The 23,330-nt window shown below is 43.8% G+C and overlaps 2 protein-coding genes across 5 annotated transcripts in view; one reads left to right on the top strand and one right to left on the bottom strand.

Annotated features, from left to right (window-relative positions):
* Window positions 1–1,992: 1,992 nt before the first annotated feature.
* The window catches only part of pigs (pickled eggs), a 94,401-nt gene continuing 73,063 nt past the window's right edge, over window positions 1,993–23,330 (bottom strand). For all 3 annotated transcript variants that reach the window (XM_070208205.1, XM_015170202.3, XM_002057204.4), the window contains exons 5-11: window positions 11,490–11,686; window positions 11,230–11,348; window positions 10,876–11,162; window positions 7,576–7,683; window positions 7,033–7,223; window positions 5,214–5,800; window positions 1,993–5,139 (exon numbers count right to left, since the gene is read on the bottom strand). In XM_070208205.1, coding sequence (XP_070064306.1) covers window positions 3,914–5,139; window positions 5,214–5,800; window positions 7,033–7,223; window positions 7,576–7,683; window positions 10,876–11,162; window positions 11,230–11,348; window positions 11,490–11,686 — 2,715 coding nt within the window. In that variant the 3' untranslated portion in view covers window positions 1,993–3,913. The remainder of the gene's footprint in view (window positions 5,140–5,213; window positions 5,801–7,032; window positions 7,224–7,575; window positions 7,684–10,875; window positions 11,163–11,229; window positions 11,349–11,489; window positions 11,687–23,330) is intronic.
* LOC116652024 (uncharacterized) lies at window positions 15,387–18,629 on the top strand. Of its 2 annotated transcripts, XM_032439677.2 has the most exons (3): window positions 15,387–15,538; window positions 15,619–18,131; window positions 18,194–18,628. In XM_032439677.2, the coding sequence occupies exons 2-3, from the start codon at window positions 15,636–15,638 to the stop codon at window positions 18,452–18,454; spliced, it is 2,757 nt and encodes a 918-aa protein (XP_032295568.1). In that variant the 5' UTR covers window positions 15,387–15,538; window positions 15,619–15,635; the 3' UTR covers window positions 18,455–18,628. The 2 variants fall into 2 exon arrangements, with proteins under 2 accessions (XP_032295568.1, XP_032295569.1); XM_032439678.2 differs by lacking the exon at window positions 15,387–15,538 and having other exon boundaries at window positions 15,588–18,131; window positions 18,194–18,629.

The raw sequence follows: 23,330 nt of genomic DNA, 5'->3' as shown, positions 1-23,330 counted from the left end.
TATTTGGTCGATTTGGGTCAAAATTTGGATTTTCATTTTCTTAATGCCACTCGATAGTACTGATCCTTACGAGTCCAAAATGGTATAAAATTTCAAAATCTGACATTATTTGGAGAAGATATTCCAAAAAATCATAAAAAACGGTTGTCGTTAAAAACGAGTTGATTTTTTGTCCACAACTTTTTTTACCCACTGTATTTTAATTTGTTTGATTGCCAATTGATAGTAGGGATCCGTACGAATTAAAAAAGGTATAACATTTTGAAATCAGACGATATTTACTCGAGATATTAAAAAAAATCATGAAAAAAGTTTTAATTTTCGAACTGACCCCGATTTTGGAAAAAAACGTGATGTAACCCCTTGCTTTTTGGTCGATTTGGGTCAAAATTTGGATTTTCATTTTCTTAATGCCAATCGATAGTACTGATCCTTACGAGTCCAAAATGGTATAAAATTTCAAAATCAGACATTATTTGGATGAGATATTCCAAAAAATCATAAAAAAGGGTTGTCGTTAAAAATGAATCGATTTTTTGTCCACAACTTTTTTAACCCACTGAATTTTAATTTGTTTGATTGCCAATTGATAGTAGGGATCCGTACAAATTAAAAAAGGTATAACATTTTGAAATCAGACGATATTTAATCGAGATATTTAAAAAAAAAATCATGAAAAAAGTTTTAATTTTCGAACTGACCCCGATTTTGGAAAAAAACGTGATGGATTTTCATTTTCTTAATGCCAATCGATAATACTAATCTATAAAATGAAAGATACCTGATATTTACACTTGGCTATTCATCAAGTATCTCGTAACAGGTAACGAGTGAGATCTGATGTGAAGAGATTATATCTATGATGTTGAAGCCCAGTTGGCTTTGCTGTAGCAGTTTTCGTAATGAGATGCGAATATCTTTCTTTTGATATTCGCGACATTCTGTATATTCCTATTGATTATGAGCTGCAAATAGAATAAGCCGAAATGTGTGTGTTTTTTTTTTTGGGTTTTAAAGTTTATAATATTTATTTATTTATTAAATTCTTGTGATTAAAATCAATATATTGTTGTTGTGGTTTGCATAATTCTTGTAATCTATTCCATTTGTAATAGTTAGTTTGCTTTAAATGATTTAATAATAATTAATTGTATTTAAAATACATTTTATATGTTTGCATTATATCAGTTTTCCATACGAAAAAAAAAGAAAAAAAAAACGACGAAATACAGATTGAGAATTAAGAATAAATTGCCAGTTAGTCAACACAGCAACAGATACGCATCAAACGAGCTGTATCTGTCAGATACTTTTTGTTTTTCGTATATTTTAACATATACTTATTATTGTTTTATTTAATTCTTATGTGCGTGTGTTGCAAACAATTAAATTGTCATTTTGCTGAAATGATGTTCAAGTGTTATTGTTTCGATTTGATCTACAAATTGCTTCTTTTCTTCTGTTCTTCTTTTTTGTTTTTTGTTTATATACTTAGTTAGGAGCTAAGGCCCACAGATATAGCAGAGAATACACATATGTTTTACATGGGGCATTTAAATATGCTGTTGCCCTGCGTTCGATATACATTTGGTTAACGTTACGAAACTGAACAGAAACCCAACTTGAAATCATATATTACAATAAACATAGTTTGGATATTAAGGCCGATTTGAACGTATCCATAAACAAGGGATCTATTTATATGTATAGTACTTATATGCATACTGCTTTTTAAAGGTACGGCGTACTAAGTATGTTAACTTTGCTATTATTATAAGCAAAAAACAAATAAGCAAAAAAAAAAACACACTTTAATTAAGTCGAATATATGTATATATAGTTAATATATATATTTCGTTATGCAGCGGGTGCAGAAAATTAGGCTAATATATTGTATTAAATGATGTCTGGGTAAACACTTCAGCTAGTATCTAATATATATATATATATATATATATATATGTATATACATATATATATATATATATATATATATATATATATATAGTTAATAAGTTTTGGGGCTTCAATATGTGTATTTATGGGTTATATATGGAGTATTAATTAATCAATTAGACGAATTACTTAACATTCGAACATTTGTGACCGCTGTTCAGATTATGGCTCTTAACTTTATAGATATAGTTGGATCCTTGTGTAAGAGGGGTTCAGTAGGGGGTTGGGGGTAGTATATTGAAATTGGCTTTGGTAAAGCACCAAAATTCGTTTAGTTGATTTCTTATTCTTTCGCTCTGTTTGGCTTGCTCAAACAATCCTAACTACATTTCTTTATATGAATATATATAGTTGCATATATTTTTTATCTATTTGTATTTCCATCTCATTATCATCATCATCGTATCGCATCTCGTGTTATGTGTAAAATTGAGTTTTTGTTAAAAGCTTTCCCTCTTACCTTTATTTTATGTTTTCACATTGATGGCGTTTGCTTGCATATAAAAATAAATCTTCCTTTTTCTTTTTAAGACTATGCTGGAAAAAAAATTAAGCACACACACACAAGCACACACACACTCGCGCACACACATGTCATGTCATATACTATTTATATTTTTTGAAAAACCCAACTAATTAGGCGTATTTTCACTTTTATTCCTTTTTAGCCTATATACAAAATATTCCTGTGTCTCCCTCTATGTGTGTGTGTGTGTGTGTGTGTGTATGTGTGTGTGTGTGTGTGTACACTAATCGTAAAACTTCTAGAAAATTATGCGCTTTCTATGTGGTTTTCTTCTAAGATCTATCACGAGAGCAATGCATAAGTATCCATTCAAATGTTATATGCCAAAAATCGTTCACTTATTTCAATATCCTATTCAAAAAACAAAAAAAAAAGTAGTAGAGTAGTAAGTCGAAGAAACGTTAAAATTGTAGTTGAAAGTCTCAATTTGGATTGTAAATGGTTGGTTCTCTCTGCCAATCACATGGCGCGCAGTCCAGACCAATTGCTCGATGAAAGTAACGAGTGAATAGCAGCGAGTAAGATGCAACTTATTAGCTGTACTCGGAGCAAATGTCAAGCACTCGATCGATAAAAAGTAACCAGTAGCGAGTAAGATATTCGCTAAGCTAGCGAGTGAAAGTATTGAGTTGGGGATTAGTTTTGTTGCTAAACGCAAAAATAAACGCTTGATAAAAAGTAACGAGTAACGAATGGCAGCAGCGCATAAGATAGCGGAGCAACGACATAAGTTCGCACGACATATCTTCGTCATTCTACAAACGACATATTTCCGCGTGGATCATATTTCCGCAAACCGATCAAATGTAACGAGAGGGATACTCGATAAACGGGCGAGTGTTAACGAGTTGGGAGTTAGTTGTTCTTGAAACAGTTTCGAAATGCAAGAACAATCTTTCGTTGACAACTAACGAGTAACGAATGCGGGCCCATGTGAAGCAACGAGTGACAGTGACGAGTAGAAATTGGGTTAAAAAGTGCCTAGACTTGGAATATTCTGCTGCTCTTGCGAAATGAAATGTGCCATGATTGGCGATTGGCGATTGGCGTCTGGTGCACGGATCAGCTGAAACTGGGTATCTAATGAGGCAGTTACAGTTTTTACTTCTTCTTCATCTTATTATTATTATCATTATTATTGATTAACGTTTCGTATAGACGAGTATGTTTCAATTGCATATATGTGTGTATTGAGGTCTTTTGGAACGGTTCCGTTCGCTTCAATTTGGCCGGACACGCCCCCAAACCAGACAGACGGACAATTCGAGCTTTTGCCTAACATTTACCTAAGGTCCAAGCGCCCATTTGTATGGAGCCCATCAAACCGATTCAGCCACACATCCCATATGGATGTAGCTATATATTGGCCGTCGACTGTGGTCTTGTCTTGGGCATGCCCCTGGGCCGGACGCTAGGCGTCCGCGCGTGCCGTTAATAGAGCTCCGTATGATGACGCACTGGCGCTGGAATCTTGGACATGCCGCGCTCCCGTCGTGGCGACACAACCGCTCCACCTGCCGCCGCACCAGCTGCCGTCATATCACGCGAATTGTTGCTGCCACAGGAGGAGGCGGCCGAGCTGCGCTTGGATCGCGCCTTTGCCGGCGGCGAGCAGCTCTCGGACCGCTCCAGATTGCCATTGCTGTGCACCCACGCCGTGGTGAAGTCCTCGTAGACGGGCGTCTTCTTGCCCGGCCGCTGCTGCTGCTGCTGATTGCCGGCTGCGTAGCGTGAGAGCAGGGTCTTCATCTTCTCGAGAATCTGTGCATCGTTCTTGGCGCTGCTGGCCGCCTCGAGCAGCTGCTGAGCTAGCGGCGAGGAGGCGTGATTCTTTACCGGCGACGTGGTCAGCGAGCTGCTGCAGCCGCCGCGCACCCGCCGCCCATTGCTATCGTAAAGTATCTGTGAGGAGCGCGTCTTGATGCCGCGCTCGAACGGCGAAGGCGATGGCGATGTCGATGCTGATGCTGATGCCGATACGGATGGGCCTGTGCCTGCTGCTGGCGCCGGTGGCGCAAATGTCTCCGCACTGATCGTGGGCCGCTTCTTGCCGTTGGCGCCGTTGGGCGTGGCAGCGCTGCGTCCGCTCCAGGTGTTGGTCACATCACGCACCAGTGGCAGCTGCGAGGCCTTCGGCCGTGCCGCCTGCGTCTGAGCCTGTGGCGGGCGGCGCACCGAACGATAGACGGGCTGCTTACGATTGAAGCCAAGCGCCGTGGAACGCGTGCTTAGATCCTGAAGACTGCCGCCGGCATTGCTGCCGCAGGTGCTATTGTCGATGCTGCGCCGGCGGCGTCGTTGCGCCAGCGGGGAACGCGGTATCTTGCTGCCCAAAATGGGCGACGGAGCCACCAACTGACACGCCGTCTTGTTGTCCGGCTCTGGTAGCGGCGAGCTGGTCACCGTAATCTCATCGTCCGTTATGTAAACGCCGGACTGCTCGAACTTGTGGCCATGCCCCTCGTAGACGGCCTTGGGCTGCTTGGGCAGGGCCAGCACAGCGGGCAGCGACTGTGGCCCATCTAGCTCGCAGAGCGTATACTCCGGCTCCTCCTCGGCCACGGCATTGCACTTGATCTCCGCCTCCGTCTCCGGCTCCGCCTCGGGCTCATCTGTGGGTGAGATCTGCGAGTCGCTGGACGTTTGATCGAGACGCGCTGCAAAAACAAAGTACAAAATAAGAATCTGTGAGCCTGGAGCTGAGCCCAAGACGGACGGCATCCCCGCCTACCATTCGTTTCAGCGTCCTCCATGGAGGCCTGACTGTGCAGGGACTCGCGCTTCTGTGCATTCGATTGGATGACGCCCAGGCTGCGGTAGCCCTCGTCGCTGATCTCGCTACCATTGTCGCTGATATTCTCAAATTTGCTGCTCTGCTCCGGCTGTCCGGCAACCGTGCCTGTCGATGCGGCTGCCGATGTGGCAACGCCGCTGCCGCTGCTGCCGTTCATCTCCTCCAGATTGCTCTCAGCGCTGGCCAGGACGGGCAGCGTCTTATAGGAGTCCAGCGAGCTCTGTTGCTTGCGCACATCGTTCAGCCGTCGCTGGCTGGGCGACATCGAGCGCCTGGCCGGGCGCGGCGAGCCGGGCAGGGGCTCCGCGCTGCCATTGATCTGGTTCAAGAATTTGCGCTGCGGCGTTGGACTGCGACTGCGATGCTTGACAGCGGCTGCAGCAGCGGCTGCGCTGGGCGACAAGCTGGCGTTGTGTGTGCTGCTGACGACTGTTCCAGCGGCTGGCGACACTGCTCCGGAACTGGAACCGGAACCGGAACCCGCTCCGGCTGCTGACAGAACACGCCGTGCTGCGGGTGGTGAGCTGCAAGAATTCGATTTGGGCATCAGCATATGGAAAGCAAGCGGATTTCGAACTGAATCCAAATGCAGGAGGTCACTTAAAACCAGTAGGAGCTTCTAGTTGGGAGCTCTCGACTAGGGGATACCCTGAACCCTCTTCTTTCAACATCAAATGCATATATATATTCTATTTTAGAAGCTATATGTCAAGTTTGGGGACTCCAGCTCTTATTATTTACCAAAATTGCCCAAAAAACAGCATATCGATATCGATTTTTATCGATTGCTTGGAAACGGAGTAAGTTATCGATTATCGGAAACAACCTCGATCGAAAAAAAACCTCTTATCTCTTGAGAGTGTATTGTAGTCTTTGACCATTAAAGTTGTATTAAAACATTTTACGAGTGAGCTAAGAGATTAAGTCGAGTACGAATGTAGTTAATTGAAGGAAAATAAACATACTTAAACATATTTCTAAATGCTTTTCTTGTTCGATATTTGTCCCTGTAAGCATGTTAAGTTGGCCGCGCTCAGAATTAACAGCTGTTAAGCTTATCAATAGCCTTGTTAAGTTGGCTGTGCCAGAGCATTGCATGAGTTAAACTAAAATTCATAAAACACAAAGTTGAATGCACGCGCCCATGCAAACAGCTATTGAAAGATATTATATTGCTGGGAAAAAAAGAAAATTAAACTACGAAGGCAAGACTGTATCTAAACAAGTGTTTTAGATGTATCTCAAGGACTCTGAGATGCGAGCTAAGAGCGCGAATAAGGAATTTTGAGTCGAGTAGAGGCTGATAAGCACAAGTTTGCCTTGTGGAGACTCATGAATATGAAATGAATGCATTTTACAAGTATCAACAACTAGACCATGCCAACACCTAGCCCCTACCACTCCGCCTCTACAGCTATTCGTGCGAGCTTGCCTAATGGAGTTCCTTAATGGCGCACTCCGCCTCCGTCTCAGCTGGCTTGATTCTGTGCCGCTGTCCATGAGACGGACTGTCTGTCTATTTTGTTGGTGCGTGTAAAGCGCTGGCGATTGGAGACACCATCATTATCCGGCTTTATGCATGCAATTAGCGGGGCGATAACAACTTAATGCATGGCACATAATGGGCTGCGTTTTCAATTGCAGGCGGAGTGGCGCGGCAGGCGTAGTGGAAGTGGAGCAAAGTGCTGTTTAGCTGGCGTTTAACCTGCTCCCCCGTCCATCGGAGACGGAAGATGAAACAGTTCGATTCACTTACCGTTCGTATATCACATGCGCCTTGTGCAGCTCAATGCCGTTGCCGGAATTGCCTGTGTTGCGGGTCATCAGACGTGCCTGGATCGAGCTGCGATGCTGGGCACGGCACCGGCAAGGATCATGCTTGTCCAGGTAATGGGAGAGCGTGTCCCAGCCGCCGCCCACGCGCACCATCACATGCGATCGTAGTATCTGCAGAGGAATGGAATATATGATTCGATTGGTTACTTGAACGCGGATATGGGAACAAGATGTCCGAAGAAGACACTATATGATGCATTATTTTGGTGTTTAGTTGATTAACATTTAGTTTCGTAAATTTAGCTGCAAGTTATCAGCAAGTTTAACTGGAAGTTAAGCCGTAGGTTTTGACGAAATATTAGATTGGAAAATTCAAAAGTTGTCCGAAAGTTTAGCCAAGATTTGAGTCTGAAATGTTAACCGATACGTTTGGCTACTATTTTAGCCGTATTCTCAAACTAAGGCTTTGCCAGCCGCTTGGCCGGAAGTTAAGTTAACCGTTTACCCAGCAGATTTGACTTACCCGCACAAAGATGAGCACTTTGGTGTCGCCAATGCGATATTTGCCCTCGGAGACGCGCACCATGGGAAACTGCGAGGGGCATGTACATTTCTCCACCAAATCTCTGACCTGCAAATATACCAAAATTTGTGTCAAATGTTGCATGCATGTATATTTTTTTATGGTTGTGTGTGTGTGTGTGTTCAGAGGGCGGGCAGCCAAAGGCTGACCCCGCAGGCCATTGCATAAGTTCAAGTCAAGAAGCCAACGACTATTTTGGAATCGGAATCCGCGCGGCGGCATCGCAATTCGCTTTCCACTGCATAAATTCACGCGCTGCCATTGTCCGAACAAATGATCAAACAAATGAGCGGAACAACCAAAACGAGCCAAAGACAACAACTCCGCGGCCCAGACCAGACCCAGGCCCAAACACAGAGAGAGACAAAGCCCAGAGCTGCAGTCAGGCCCCAGAGCAGAGCAACTGGCTCGCTTTGAATCGTGTCTGTAGGGAGTCGGACGGCGTTGCTTGGCTACTGTGTCGCTGCCTTTGACGGGCCTTTTTGCTGGGCTGCTCGCTTCCAGGCAACAGCGAGAGGTAGGTGGGGGGGAGAGATAGATGAGAGGGGGAAGGCGCAACAGCCAAAACGCATTTGCACCTTTGAACTTCGCTAGTTAGTTAGCCAGCCTGAAGCTGGCGCAGTTTGTCGAGTTGCATTCGTGGCCAAGTGGGAACTGTGCCACAGCTGCAATCCGTCCTCGCTGGACAGGGGTCTGGACAGGGGGGAATGGCGAGGGGTGGGCGTAGCTTGTGGCAAGACGACATCACAATAAATCTAACATGGCGATAAGCCAGCAAAATGATCTGGCAGTGGTGCGCAGATTTGCAAACGACAACGAACGGGCAACCTGGGAAGAGGGGTGAGTGGAAGGGGAAACGGCGTGACTGTGACGCATGCAAGATTAGACGGCGCTGTGATCCTGGTCTGGGCCATAAATTGCAAGCACAAGCAGCAGCAACAGCAACAACAACAGTAGCAACAACAGCTACAACAATAGTCACAGCAACAACAACAACAGCAACAGCAACAGCTATAGTAACAACAACAGCAACAACAATTGGCTGAGCAGCATCAATCGCAACAGCAACAACAAGAGGAGGCACAAGCACAGCAACAGCAGCAGCAACAGCAATAGTAAAAACAACAGCAACAACAATTGCCTGAGCAGCATCAATCGCAACAGCAACAGCAACGACAACAGCAGCAACAGCAACAACAACAGCAAAAACCACCACAGCAACAGTAACAACAATTGCCACAGCAGGATCAATCGCAACAGCAACAACAACAGCCACCTCGGCATCAATGGCAACAACAAGAGGAGGCACAAGCACTGCAACAACAGCAACAGCAATCGCAACAGCAACAACAACAATGTTGACGACGCGGACGTGCCAAACGGCAGCGACAAATGATTCGTGGCGTGGTTTGCAACAGTTGCTGCTGCTGTAGCTGCTGCTGTAGCTGTAGCTGTAGCTGTGACTGCTGCCGTGGTGGCACATCATTTGATTTTCGACAAGTTGTTGAGGCTATTTGCTGATTTGGCTGCCGCTGCTGCTGCTGCAAACAAATTGATTGGCTGACTGAGTTATCCGACCAGGCGACTCGGCGACTCGGCGACTTGGTCCGCCCGCCGGGCCGCTTTGTTGGCGTTGTGGTTTTTTCTGCTGTTGCCTGACAATGTTTTGGGCAGCATGTGGCGCTGCGTGTTAGCAAGCAAAGCGCCATGGCACGTTCATGTCCATGTTGCGTCCAATAAATGCGCAACGATTTATCCATCCATCCATCCATCCATCGAGCAGCTGTCTATCGTAAGCCGCGCTTCGTAGTCAATGTTGCTGGCGGCGTGAGGAAATGCTTGCATGGCTTTTCATTAGTTTTCCGATTTGCCTGGCTAACTGCTCCTCAATCCTTGGGCGCTCGCTGTCCACTGTCCGCTCTATGTTGTATGTTGCTGCTGCTGCATATTGCTGTCGCCGCATGTTGCTCGCAGTCACACTTGCAATTACCATTGACAATTGCGATTGCTGTAATTGTTGTTGGCACATCTGGCGCCAGCGGAAAACGATGCGAGTCCGAACGGAACGGAACGGGCGGGAATGGAACGCCTCGAACATCTTGTCAAATTAATTAACAATATGTTGAGGGCCCGTGACATAAGCGTTGCCAATTGCCAATCAGCATCATTGTTTGCCAAATACTTGACATGTTTGCCAGCGCTAACGATACATCGATTAATCGATAGGCGCGCCAATATCGATAAGTGCACTAAAATGGCTTCGTTAATAGAAGATTTTAGTGATTGGCGCATAGGAAACATACTTAACTGATCTAAGACAAATTTGAAATGTTTGAAAGTATTCGATAGACTGTTTACCCAATTATCGATCAATTTCGATTATTATTATAAGGGCTTTTTGTCATTCGTTTGTTTAGCTTTCCCTTCAATTAATAAATTACGATTATTAGAACTGGATTCTTTGGAAACATGAATTGATCTATCTAACGATATATTTTTCTATGGCTCAACCCGTGAGCAATCAATATTTTCCGATAACTCTTAACTTTCCTCACAATCGATTAATTTCGACTATTAGAACAGGTTTCTTTGGACACATAAAGTAAATATAATTTATATATCTCCAAAGTAATCGATAGCTTTGTTGATTGGCGCAATAATTGTTTAAACATTTCAATTCGATAAACATGCTCGAGATCTCACTCACCAATAATATTAAGAAACAAATTGAACAGTTGAAGCTCATGCATGGCTTTTGGCGAACAAAGATCACGACTTAATGCAAGTAGATTATTTTTGGATAGATAATACATATCCGTTTTTAGGCAAAAGTCGACACAAAATCGTCTAAGCAATTATCCATTGCATTTGTTTTTCGACTCGACTCGACTTGTTGTTGTTGTTGTTTGCTTTTGATTTGTTTTGCCCAAGTTTGAAACTGGAAAACTTAGCCGTGGCTAAAAATGGACATGAGAAAAGTAGCTACAACAACCAACAACGACAACAATAACAAAAAGTCGTGAGGTCCGCTGCCACAAAGAAAAAAAAAAAACGAAACAAAAATAAATAAAAGAGAAAACACAGCGCCACGTCAAGAAAACCTAAAGAAAGGCAGCAGCAGCAGGAAAAATCAGCTGGAAAATGACATCAACAGCAATCGCAATTAGGGCCGAGAGCTGGGCAGGCTTTGGCCTGAGCCATGGCTTGAGCCGTGGCTTGGGGCATGCCCCACTTACTTACCATTTCGTCGAGACTCTTCAGATCGTTCGTTATGATCTGGGGCTGTGGTCCGTACATAAGCATCGGATCCTTGTCGTGCTCGTCCTCGTTCTCGGTGTCGCTGTCATAGAGATCCGTCTCGATGGCGGCACACTCTGAGCCGATCGGCGGCGTCTCCGTTTGGGTGCCGCTCTCCGAGCAGCCGTTGTTTGTCTGTGTGCCGCAGCCGACGCCGTTCGCCTTGTTATCGGCCGCGATTTCGCGATCAATTTGTCGCTCCATTTGTACCAGCATCGGGGCCAGCATGCCTATCAATAAATTTGCAAACATATCGATCAGTTAGGCTGATCGATAACATCGTGCTGTTGCACTTACCAAACTTGGCGCCACGCCTGGCTACCTCCAGCAGGCAGAGGATCACATGCTTCTCATTCTTGCGCATGATCAGATCGTCCGTTTCGAACAATAGGCACTCGATGATTTTAAGGCTCTTTCTGCAAAATGACAAATGAGAGTATTTAAGAGAATTTTAATCTGAAATGTGCTTATTTGGGGATTATAGCTAGCTATGCGAAAGATGTGCAGCTATGTAGAACCAGCTGTGATTTGTATGTTCTAGTTGGGTTAAGACTCACCTGCACCAGGTTATAAAATTGGAGACATTGTCGCGGGCAAAGAAGGTGCCGCTCTTGGCCGCGGGCAGATAATGCACATTGCCCAGGGCGAGTATCGGTCCGGCCAATCCGGAAGTCATTGAGCGTGTCATTGATTTGTTGCGCGCCTGTCGCCGGGCCAAATAGTCCTCTGCCGCTTGCCGCACATAATTTGCGTGCTGAAAACAAATTAAAGAGCGCAACAACAATAAATTAGACACAAAGGCGACAACAACAACAACAATCGCGCCGAGACGCATCGCAAGTGAAAGTCAAAAATATTTTGGCTTATTTTAAAGCGCGACAAATATCTAGAAAAAGTTTATTTTTAAAGAGTCACAAGAATTTAGCGCGGCATTTTTAGGCTGACGGCAACTGAACAGATCGCCAACGGGGCAGCTGCACCAGCTCTTCCCCCCCCCCCCCTCCTCTCCATCCCCTTCCACCAACAGCCACGCCCCTCCTCCCCACGGCCAGAGCAGGGTCTACGCGTCAGTTGGACTGATTGCAGCGAGCTGAGCGTTGGGCCACAAACTGCAACCAGGCCAGGGCACAGGAGCTGGCATCAGCCGAATGATGGCGCCGCAGCAATGTTATGCATAATTAATTAACACGCAGCCCAACCCCTATCCCCAACCCCCTACAACTGCCCGCCAAAGAGAAGAAAGATCTCAGAAAGACTCACTTTGGGGCACAGCTCACTTTTCAAATTGCAAACACTCGTCACTCATCAGTCATTTGGCCAGCACATAATTTGTGAATGGGCGGGCCTAGCTGAATATGTGGCACACATACTTTACATATTTGCCACTCAGCTACAATGTAGATCACTGCGATTCTGCTTGACAGGATCATCGAGCCACAACTAGTTGGGAATTATAAGGGAATAATAGGTGTGCCCGATTGAAAGTAATCCCATCTTTCAAATATGCAATCTGCCAGTATGTGGCAGACTGCAACTAGTTGGGAATGGCCTATAACTAGTTGAGAATTAAAAGGGTGTGCTTGATTGAAAGTTACTCGATCTTCTACATGCACAATCTGCCGGTATATGAACTAAGAACATCAATTGTTTCCTCACATAGTTGCACATTATAAGTGTGGATCAATGTAAGCTTATGACAGCAACTCTGCGCTATAACTAGTTGTGAATTATAAGCAAATAATGGGTGACTATCTGTGTAACATTTGAGATGTCACAGAATCAGAGAGCAAAAACTTGTTGCGAAGCCGTGACTACGAATATATGTATATAGAAATTTCTATAAAAGTACATATAATCTGTGAAATGGAAAACTCTATCCAAGGAAAACAGAAAACTTCAGTTGTTTCTATATGTTATATATGGCTAAGGCAGACTAAATATCGTAACTGCTTATTTCTTATCTGTCAAGTACAGCAAGGAGGAGACAAACATTTGAACTCTTTATATTACAGATCAAGAGTGTGTATATATATAGATCGAGAGGTCGGTCGGTTTTATGATTACATTTGACTATAAATGTACAAATTTTTAATTCTGATTTCCATTTCAAGAACTTGTTTTCTTCCAATGTATAATTATATATCTTTGTTATTCAATAATTTATTGGTAGAACACAAGTTCTTGGTCTAGTTAAGTAGTGAAACTTTGAAATCAAACCTTGAATTGCGATCGATAATTTCAACGACCTATAAGCTTCTCTCAATCGTGATATTTATCCATTTGTAAACACTTTTAATCCAGTTACAGGCCTGAAGATCAAGCTGTTTTTCAACACTGTCACACTTGTCGTTGTACGCCCCCGCATGCGGTCCGTTAGCAAAAAAAGCTGACGTCGCTTTTTGAGGTTATGTCATCAAGATTGGCGCGCGTCGCTTATTTAATGTTATGCGATCCGATCCGATCCGATCCGAGCCGTTCGATTTGAAGGCGCTGCTTGGCACGACGAAAGGCAACAACATGCAACAAATGGGAACGACGTGTCATGCATTTCCATTTCCATTTCCATTTGCATTTGCATAGATCATTCCATATTCATTTATGCACATTTTTGTAATAATTTAATATTTAAACAATTTCAATATTTCCCTCTCTCGTGTCGCTTATTATTTATTATTTATTTTTGTTTTCTTCTTTATTATTTTTTATGGCTATCTCCACAAACTGCATTCAAAGTGCTTTATTTGGTGTTTATTGTTTCACCGTTTCGTACGTATACCCTAAACCCAAACAAGGGCATCATCGCTGGCTGCTGACGTCTGATGATAAATACTGCAGGTGGGCGTGGCATTATAGCAATTTGCCTATTGTCATTAAATGGAATGCATCGCGCATGAGCAATTATATATGTATATACTTATAAATGTGAATACATATCGTTTGTTGCCGGCAAAAGTTGGCACTTCTGGAAAATAAACGAAATAAATGGGCAGCACTTAACATTCAATATTTCGACCAGGTGGTATCACTGATATGATTGTAGGGCATTAAGAAGTCGTGTCGGCTCCAGCAGACAGCAGCTGTTATCACAGGCAAAACTCGAGCCAGACACAGACAGAAGACGCCCACGATGCATTTTTGGCCCGAGGCGTTAAATAGGTCTGCATCTTCGCGCTGCGCTACCCACGGTTGGGCATTCGGCCTTGTGCACGCCAAATCACATTTAACATTTTATTGCCTCTAGACAATAATACAATATTGAGTTGAGTCAGTCTTTGGCTGTTTGGTAGCGCATCGCAGCTTCGGCTAGAACCGAGACCATAATTCAAATTCAAATCGAATTCGAAGCTGTGTGTGGTGCATGTGCCTTGACGTTAAACGCGCCTCGTTGCGGCTTCACTTGTTGTTGCTGTTGCAGTTGCCTCCACTAAGCTGCATCAGATTTTCACTTTCGAAATTGTTATTATGACATCACACAATCTCTCATGCTGCGCGGCACGTGCCAAAGTTTCTGTGATTTGTTTTGATTAAGCCAGTGTTGAACAACGATGGCACTCGATATGCAGCTATGCATTCAATGAAGCTGCGCTGCTCGGTTCCACTCCTGTTCAGGCCTCAAGCGGAGGAAGCCTTGACCTTTCGAGGCTAGATTTTAGTGTTGGGCAAATTTCTAAGGTGCGATGCACCTGCAGAGCCATGCTCACGAGATATGAGTACCAATCGATATTAGTGCTGGGCAACAATCCAGACAGCTAACCAACAGTATGACTACTTTTGTTGCGTTAATTTAATAAAGTATAAAGGATAGATATAAAGTATGCACTTGCCAAGGCTTTCCATCGACTGAATAGTGTTAAGCAATGGCGGTATTTATTATGGACCTATGCGCTTAGTAGAAATGAGCCGAGCCTGATTATTGCACCTATCGATATAAGTGTTGAGAAACTCTTGAAGGCGCATGCAACAAACCGTTCAGAATCCAGATTCCGGATTGTGTTATCGTCGCAAGTGCCGCATAGTTGTGTAAAGTTCACAAGCAGACTGGCTAGCAAATGAGGCAAAGTTTTCGACAGTTAAGTGTTGAACAACGTTGACATTTGATATACAGTTTTGCTCTTGCTAGAGATGAGTTCATCATCTGCACTCAAAATGGAACAATACTCGAATGCTAGCGAGGATTTCCGGGCTGTGCGCCACAATGTGGGCGGACAGCTTCCGCCGAGTGTGTTGACCAGAATCTCCACTGCAACATTTTAGATCAGTAATTTCATAGAATCTCCACTGCAACATTTTAGATCAGTAATTTCATAGAGCGAACGGCAAAAGATATGTCGATTACAAGATGCCGATCAGTATTAAGCCGAGCCAAGGCATATGCAAGTGCCAATTGCTGTTATGGCAGGCTCTCGAAAGCCAGATGAAAACAGTGTTGGGCAACGCACAATTTGATGCGCACCGGATGTGCCCTGGAACTTTTTGACAACGTCATAGCCGGCAGCCATATCCTTCCTTTTGAATTAAAACCCTTCGCAAGCTCACATCGTAACCGGCAAAAAGAATCCTTCCAATTTGAATTAATACCATTCACAAGCTCGAATCGTTCTCAAAAGTAAGTGCGAGAATGTTCTTAGCTTTTTGAACCTTCCATTGGAAATTCATTGCAATTTGTATGTTAATAATTTGTCAAAGGTAGCCGCTGCCTCAATATGAATCCATTCAAGGCTAGTGCCAATGAGGAGAATAACAATCAGTTGGTCGAGGCTCAGACGCTGTCCCGTGCAGCCCGAGCGATTCGCGCCTTCTACACAAATCCGACCATGGCCGCTTTGCTAGCTGCCATCGTTGCGGCCTCACAGGACGGGGAGGGCATCGTGCGTCAGCCGCAGCTTTCGATTGGCCAATATATGGACTTCTTTATGCGCCATTGCATCCAGCTGCCGGCCGCCCATGTGCTCTCCCGCACGGTGCATGTGAATGCGACCGTTTTCCTAACACATTGCGCCAGGGTCTGCAGCAAACGTGACCTAGCCGGGCGTTTGCTTCCAGAAAAGGAAGATCTGGCCGAAAGTCGGCCATCGGCGCGAGGACGTCGTGGACACGAGAAAAGGGACAGTCATCCAGCGAATTCTCCATTCAATTATGTGATGAAACCAAAACCATTTACGGTAATGTGCGACGAGGAGCGCTTCAGCCGCAAGCATATGCAATATAAGCCAGTCTGTGAACCGCCCGTAAATAATACGGATTATGCAATGCATCCCTTGTGGCGGGGCATACAGCTGGTGGATGCTTCAGATCCGAATGCTGTTGACTTCAAGGGCAACTATAAGCTGTTCACCTACCATATGGATTCCACGTCGAACACACTGATGCCGGACATTCCCTTTCGGTCCAGGCAGTTCTCCAGTCGGCGCAACATGCTCGCGATCATAGACGACGTCGAGAGCAGCGCCGTAGCGTTCCGCCATCTGCAGTCGGCCAGGAACAACGAGCTGGACGAGGACTCGGACATGGCAGAGTCGATAATGTTCGAACGGCCCATTAATAACATGAACATCTCGGATATGTCTTCCGAGTCGGACGAGCTGGGCGGGCGGACCAGCAGGGCCATTAAGGTGGAGCAATGGAATATCGCCGACGAGAGCTCTGTCAGCAAGTTGGAGGCCTGGCAACACGCCTTCGTGAGCCGCATCCTCAAGGCTAAGTCAGCGGTCGAACCGGTTAAAGTGAAGTCTGAACCAACGGACGATTGTGATAAGAAGGCTGAATCATCGGACAGTTCAGCTCGGTTTCTTGATATTCCAAGAAGTAAACCGATTAGGGCAACGCCGACGTCCTCCGACTCATCCGCAGACGAATCGATTGCCGAGGAGCTAAGCGGCAATGCCTTGCCGACCAAAGAGGATGGCGCAGACGAAGATCCGGACTCGCCGTTCAATCCCAATGTGAAGAGCGAACCTCAAGGAGCAGCGTTCAGCATTATTCCCCACGCCGGCGTCAGGGATCCGAAGCTGTTCTCCTACAACACCAACGATGCCCGGGTGCAGCAGTTGCTGCCGGTTTTGCCACGCACCAAGTTTCAGGTTCAAGCCGAGGCCAATGCCCAGGCAGCGCAGATCCATGGGAGCACGTCGCTAATGGACATGCAAAGCTACCTGGAGGCGCGCTTGCTGAAACTACAGCGGAACCTCGAGGAGCCGTGCAGCAGCGAGGCAGCGAACAGGCTGCGCCTCGAGATGATCCAGATTCGGCGGGAACTTATCAATATTCAGCCAGATTCAGAGGAGTCGTCTTCCGACATGGATGTGGAGCCCGCAGCCTTGACGTCCAGCCGCTCTAGATCGCTACTAAACGACGCACTGGACAACATGTTACGCAACATAAGCCGTGATAAGGCAACTGCCATGGAGCGCAGACTGACCAGAAACGGGGCTGGCTTCTTTGGCAGCACACGTCCGGATCAGCGGTCCCCATCGGTATCCGTAGCAGTGTCGGACGAGCTCGGTCGCAAGGTCATCAAGCGTCGCCTGTCGTCGAACATCGCGGCAGCAACAGATTCGCCATTCGACTTCAAGCCCATCGATCACAACTCCGCTATGCCCGAGAAGCGTCGCTGCGAGGAGCCACCGACTCACCCAAGTCCCCACACACCCCATGATGATGTGCCCAATAATATGACCTTGGCCAGCACCCTCACTAGCATGACTAAGGTCAAGGCCGACCTGCGCGTGGCCCAGCATCAGCTACGGATACGCATGTTGACGATACACGGGCGTCTGGAGGAGCCGTGCACCAGCAGGGAGGCGCATAGATTGCACGAGGAGTTAGCTGGTATACGCGAAAAGCTGTCGACGATTGCTGAGGCACTTGATGCAACTGTGCCGGACGGCTCCTCGGACATGGACTTGGAGGTCTCGACCACGGACTGCGATGATAAGAATGTGCAGCCAGATGAGCCGGAGGCTCTGCAGCTTGCCGCCACGAACCAAACGCAGGACATTGATTTTAATGAATCTGGTTTTTTAGATAGCTCGCGCTTGGATCAGACGCTGCCAAGGTCGCCGACTGGACTCAGTTTCCTGGAGAGCACTCGCCTGGACGAGCGGCCGCAGCGTCCAGCAGCGGCGGACTCCAGCAATAGGTCGGAGCAGCCATTACCTGCCGACTCGGGCATTGTCTCAGCCAATGTGAGCGACCAAGTGGTGAGTATGTATAGCAGCTGAAGCATATTGGCCAGTTTTGGCTGACGCTTCTTTGCCCACAGACTCCATCAACGCTCCAACAAAGCGGACATATGAGCATGGACATAATCGAGAAGGAGCTGCATGGGATGGAGCAACAGGCAGAGCTGCAGGCCAAGTCGCTTAAGGAAGAGACAGCGGAAAATGATGACGTCGGCGACTACGAAGAAGAAGATAAAGACCAAGCTTCGGTGCGTCATTCCACGAGGCTTCACAATCAGCCCGAACTGAATGAGGTCTGCGATGTTATGGAAGATCAGTCCGACTCGGAAATTAGCCATTAAGTACTGGCCCCTCCGGACTAAAATCCGAATCCAAGGCCAAATTCTCGGACTCATGTAAATAAGTTAAGACGTAACGCTGCCAAAAATGAGCTCAAAGTAAACCTCTTTTATGCATTTATCGGCATGCATATATATATACATATATATATATATATTAATATTAAATTAATTATATATTATTATGTTTTTTATATTTCATCCAGACAATCTCCCTTTTTGTTTGGCGATTATCCAACTTTTTGCCAGTTTAGTTAAAATATATTTTTTTTTAAATACATTTTCAACACTCGCCTGTTAAATAATTGTTTAAATATTTATAATTTAATTTAGCTTTATAATAATGTTATATATTTATGTATTTATTTATGCATTATTTTATTATTATTTATTTATTGTATGTATCACTTTGTATATAACTTTTAATTCAAATATATAATTAATTTTCAAAGCATTATAGATTTTTACATATATAAATATATAAATAATATATTATTTAATTCAACCGAATCCTGATGCTTCATACAACCGCTTTGCTGTAGATTTATCTTATTCATTGTATATATCACCTTAAGAACTCTCACAGATCCGTAAGCTTTAATTAAAATGTATTTCCATAAAATTGTTAAGACTAGCTAATACATTTTTAGCTTACAGGCCCCACTCGAAACGAAAGACACCCAAAGTCTCAAAGTATATAGTATATAGTATATAGTATATAGTATATAGTATATAGTTTATAGTTTATAGTATATAGTATATAGTATATAGTATATAGTATATAGTATATAGTATATAGTATATAGTATATAGTATATAGTATATGGTATAAGTATATGCTATAGTAAACAATATACTAGATACCAGTTCGAATCATCGCTAGATACTAAATACTAGACACAAGATACTAGATACTATATACTAAATACCAGATGCTAGATACTAAATCCTAAATAGAAAACTAAATACCAAGATACTACTAGATGCTATATTACTATACCATCTAGCTCTGTAAGATATATAGTTTGAAAAGTGAAATGTTTTCTTGCCTGACTCGACATTTTCGAGTTGCACTAATCCCCTCCCCGCATATCATGCGAACCGCATCAAATTGAACTCTTTTATCTCGTCTCTTGTCTCCAATAGGGAAAAATTTGTTCTCGAAATGCAGCTTTGGCTTTTCTTGGCAATATTTTTATTTTTGCCTTGGTTTAAAGTTGAAGTAAAGTCGTGGCACTTGGCATGGGTCAGAGGCCCCGTGGGCTGGGTGTGCTGGTGGGGGGTTGGCGGGGTTGGGCGCGGGTGTCAGGTGTCGATGTGCATATTAACGTGACTTTGCCAACACTGGCTGAGCTGCCGCAAGTGGACGCAATGTGGGCCAAGTCGATGCTGCAGCTGCAAGTTGCATGCAACAAAGCGCAAGTACGTGACATGCGGCCGATGTGTGTGCGCAGGTAAAAAAAAATAAAAGAAAAAGAAAACTAAATGAAAGAGAGCGAAAGCCGTTATGGAAGCTCAAAAGATGTTGCAACACGCGCCGAGCAGCTTGTGGCATATGCCACATACACTGCGGGCCGGTGGGAGGGGGCGTGGGTATCTGTCACGTAATTAGCTTAGATTTTTGCACTTTATTTCTCTGCTTCTGCCCGAGCCGAATGTGTGTCAATATGACGTTAATAACATTAGGTAAAAGGCGATTGCAAAGCAAAGTCTGGCGCATAAGCGAAAATGTATATATATAATATATATAAATTGTATATATGAATAGGTATTTGTAGCCGTAATGCCCGTAACAGCTTTTTGCTTCCGCGAAAAAAACCCAAAATTAAATCAAACAAAATTAAAGCGAACTGCAAAAAAAGAAATACAAAATGACATTGCAAACTGCAAAAAAAAAAAACACAAACAGCAGCAGCAAAACAAAAAAAAAAGATATACAAACAATGAGATTTATATTAAATATATAAAAAAACGCAGCAGAGATACCCTAGGCTCCAAGCACGAAGGACTTTAACTATGCAACAACACATAGATATAGATATATATATATACAGTACAGCATGTATATATAGTATAGTGTGTGTATATATGGTACACAAGATCTTACGAGAGTAAACAATATAAAATAGGCACATGTGTTTTGTATTTCTACAAACAGGCCTTACTAATTGGACCAATTGTTCCAAAAAGTTAACACTGTGAATGCTTTAAAATATACCCAAACTCGTAATTGAGATTATATAGATTAAAGAATCCAACTTTTTTCAATATATTGTGGTGACTATAATATATACTGTCACAATCTAGAGAATACTTAGTGCAAATGTTGAGGAACAACATAGAATTGTGCTTAAGCAAACACCCAACTTGAAGGCAATTCTTCCGATTGACAGCTATATACCATGCTGTCCCGATCTAGCTGACTGATATACACATATTTATTCAGATATATATACATATAGCAAGAGCTTTCAGCCAGATGAATAAACTTGGCTTCTTGTTAAAGAGCGTTACATGTTTGTTGACAAGATCAAAGTATAGCCCTTGTGTAGGGTATCAGCATACCCTGCACATGCCACATGCGGCTGCAAGGCATAAGCGACTACACACACCCACACACATACTAATCACATGTGTGTGTGTGTGTGCGTGTGGGCCGCTGACTTGGCCGACGCCTAAGCGGATTTGCTGTCAAAAAAAAAAAAAAAACTTTTTTCGCATTGTGTTGGCTGTCTTTGAGCTGGTCGGCAGGCAGGGCGGCTGTGGAATGGGCGGCGCAGCGGGAGAGGGGGGAGGGCGGCGGCTCAAAGAGCTGAGTCTAATGGAGTGAAGTGGACTTGCCACCGATTTTATTCAGATAGCCGCCATTGGCCGCAGCTCTAACACCCAGCACGGCCAGCAAGGCACGAGGTTTGTCTCGTTTTTTTTTTTTTTGGCTTTTGTTTTTTTTTCTTTTTGCTGTTTTCAACTCAATCAAAATCACAAAATTAAGAAAAGAAAAAAACTGTCCACGCTGTTCCATTCAAAATCATATTTCAAAGGCCGTGTCGACAGCAACAGCAACAACAACAACAACTGTGTTTATTTGTTATTGTCTGTTTAAGATACCCTGTAATTCATTGAAACTGTTTGTGGGGAGGGGGAGAGGCGGATGTCAGCCAAGCCAATTCAAGCACATAAAGCATATATATTCTTGATCATGTCTTGAAAACAAAGCTAAAAAAAATTGCCTTATGCAAAGAGAGAGAGAGAGAGAGAGAGAGAGCTTGTTATCGATATCTTCCTCAAAGTCAATGTTATCGATAAATATCGAAGATGGACCAAATTTGTCTTGTAGATTCTCGCGTACAGCTTAAGAATATTTCACTTTTTGGATACCTTCTCCCGATTCGGCATTAAATGGAAACAAACTTATATTTAAAAGTAAAATTATTTAATGCTGGCAGCTTGGCTTAGGGTATCTTCTGTTCGGACATTGGCGAGCGCTCTTTTACGATTTCTTTCTTGGGAGTTCAAGGTTCTCATGGACAACAACTTCCTCGTAGCTAACTAGCTGTGTCTCTCTTTTGGCCAGTTGGCAATGATAGATCGCTGCCAAATGATTGTTGCAACAACAACAACAACAGCAGCAGCAGCAGCAACAACAACAGCAGCAGCAACAGTTGCTGCTAAAGATCTGTGTATTGGTTACGTCGGTCACCTGCTCGGGGGCCCCGCTTTTGATCTTGGCCATAGAAACTTATGAATTTGATTGGGCTGTTTTTTTTTCTTTTTCTTCTCTCGTTCCTTTCATCTCCTCTTTTTGTTTTTTTTTTTTTTTTTTTATTCGGCCAAACGTTAACGGTATTTCCATAATGCCATAGAAGGCGTTTTGTTTGCCAAAAGTTTGTTGGCCCCGTCCGTCTGTCCGTCTGTCGTCCGTCCGCTCGGCTCGCTCAGGTGTGGGAAACGACCATGGCCAAAAGATCGATGAGATGAGATCACTGATCGATAGTCTACACACACATATATATATATATATATATGTATGTGTGTGTGTGTGTGGGCATAGCTAATATAACTGCAGATATGCAATTGGTAATTGATACGAGGTGGCAGCTTGTGGGAACTGACTGCAGCCAGAGCCACAGCCAGATCAAAGATCTAAGACACAATTTGTCACAGATCAGGAATTACAACGATTCAACGAATGTCTGCAGCATTCGAAGGGGGAAGTAGGAGCAGATCGTTAAGAATTTATTATGCAGTAGAAATGTTTGTGAGTTCGTAAAGTGAAAGTCATATTTCAAGGAACTGAGGCAGAAGAAAAAAGAACAGCCGGAACTCCGGAAGAATGGAAAGTACTCAAATAGAGCATTAAATCTATGAAATTTTGTGTGTGTTTTCTTAGATTAAGCATGAATTTGTCAATAAATATAAACTACATATATTCTTGATCAATATTTCGCTGTCCGATCAATATTTCGCTGAACGCCACTGAAAGAATCGTTGGAAAAGTGAGTTATTGTATGGGCAAGTTTTCCATTTTCTTCTGAAATTATCGTGAAATATTTGTTAAGCCTTAAGCCATGTGTCCAGGTATTTAATCCATAGCTAGACATTCTTGCCAATGTCGTTCAAATTTGAATAATTGGCTTGTGCAGAACATATAACATATAACTTAATAGCTTGTAGCTTCTGGATAGACGTAACTTTAAGCAGCTCGCTGGCAACTTGGCCAAATAGATCTATCTATATTATATATACTATATATACTATGCTATACTTTGCTATACACATGGTTAACAAGACAAAGCCGCTGCCAAAACAAAACTAAACTAAACCAAACTGAACTGGTTTTTTGTTTTTCGTTTTTTTTTTTCCTCTTCTTTCTGAAAAG

Source organism: Drosophila virilis, chromosome X (assembly GCF_030788295.1).
Source record: "Drosophila virilis strain 15010-1051.87 chromosome X, Dvir_AGI_RSII-ME, whole genome shotgun sequence".
NCBI lineage: Eukaryota > Metazoa > Arthropoda > Insecta > Diptera > Drosophilidae > Drosophila > Drosophila virilis.
Note: the sequence above shows the minus strand (reverse complement) of the source record. Positions and strands in the feature narration are given on the sequence as shown.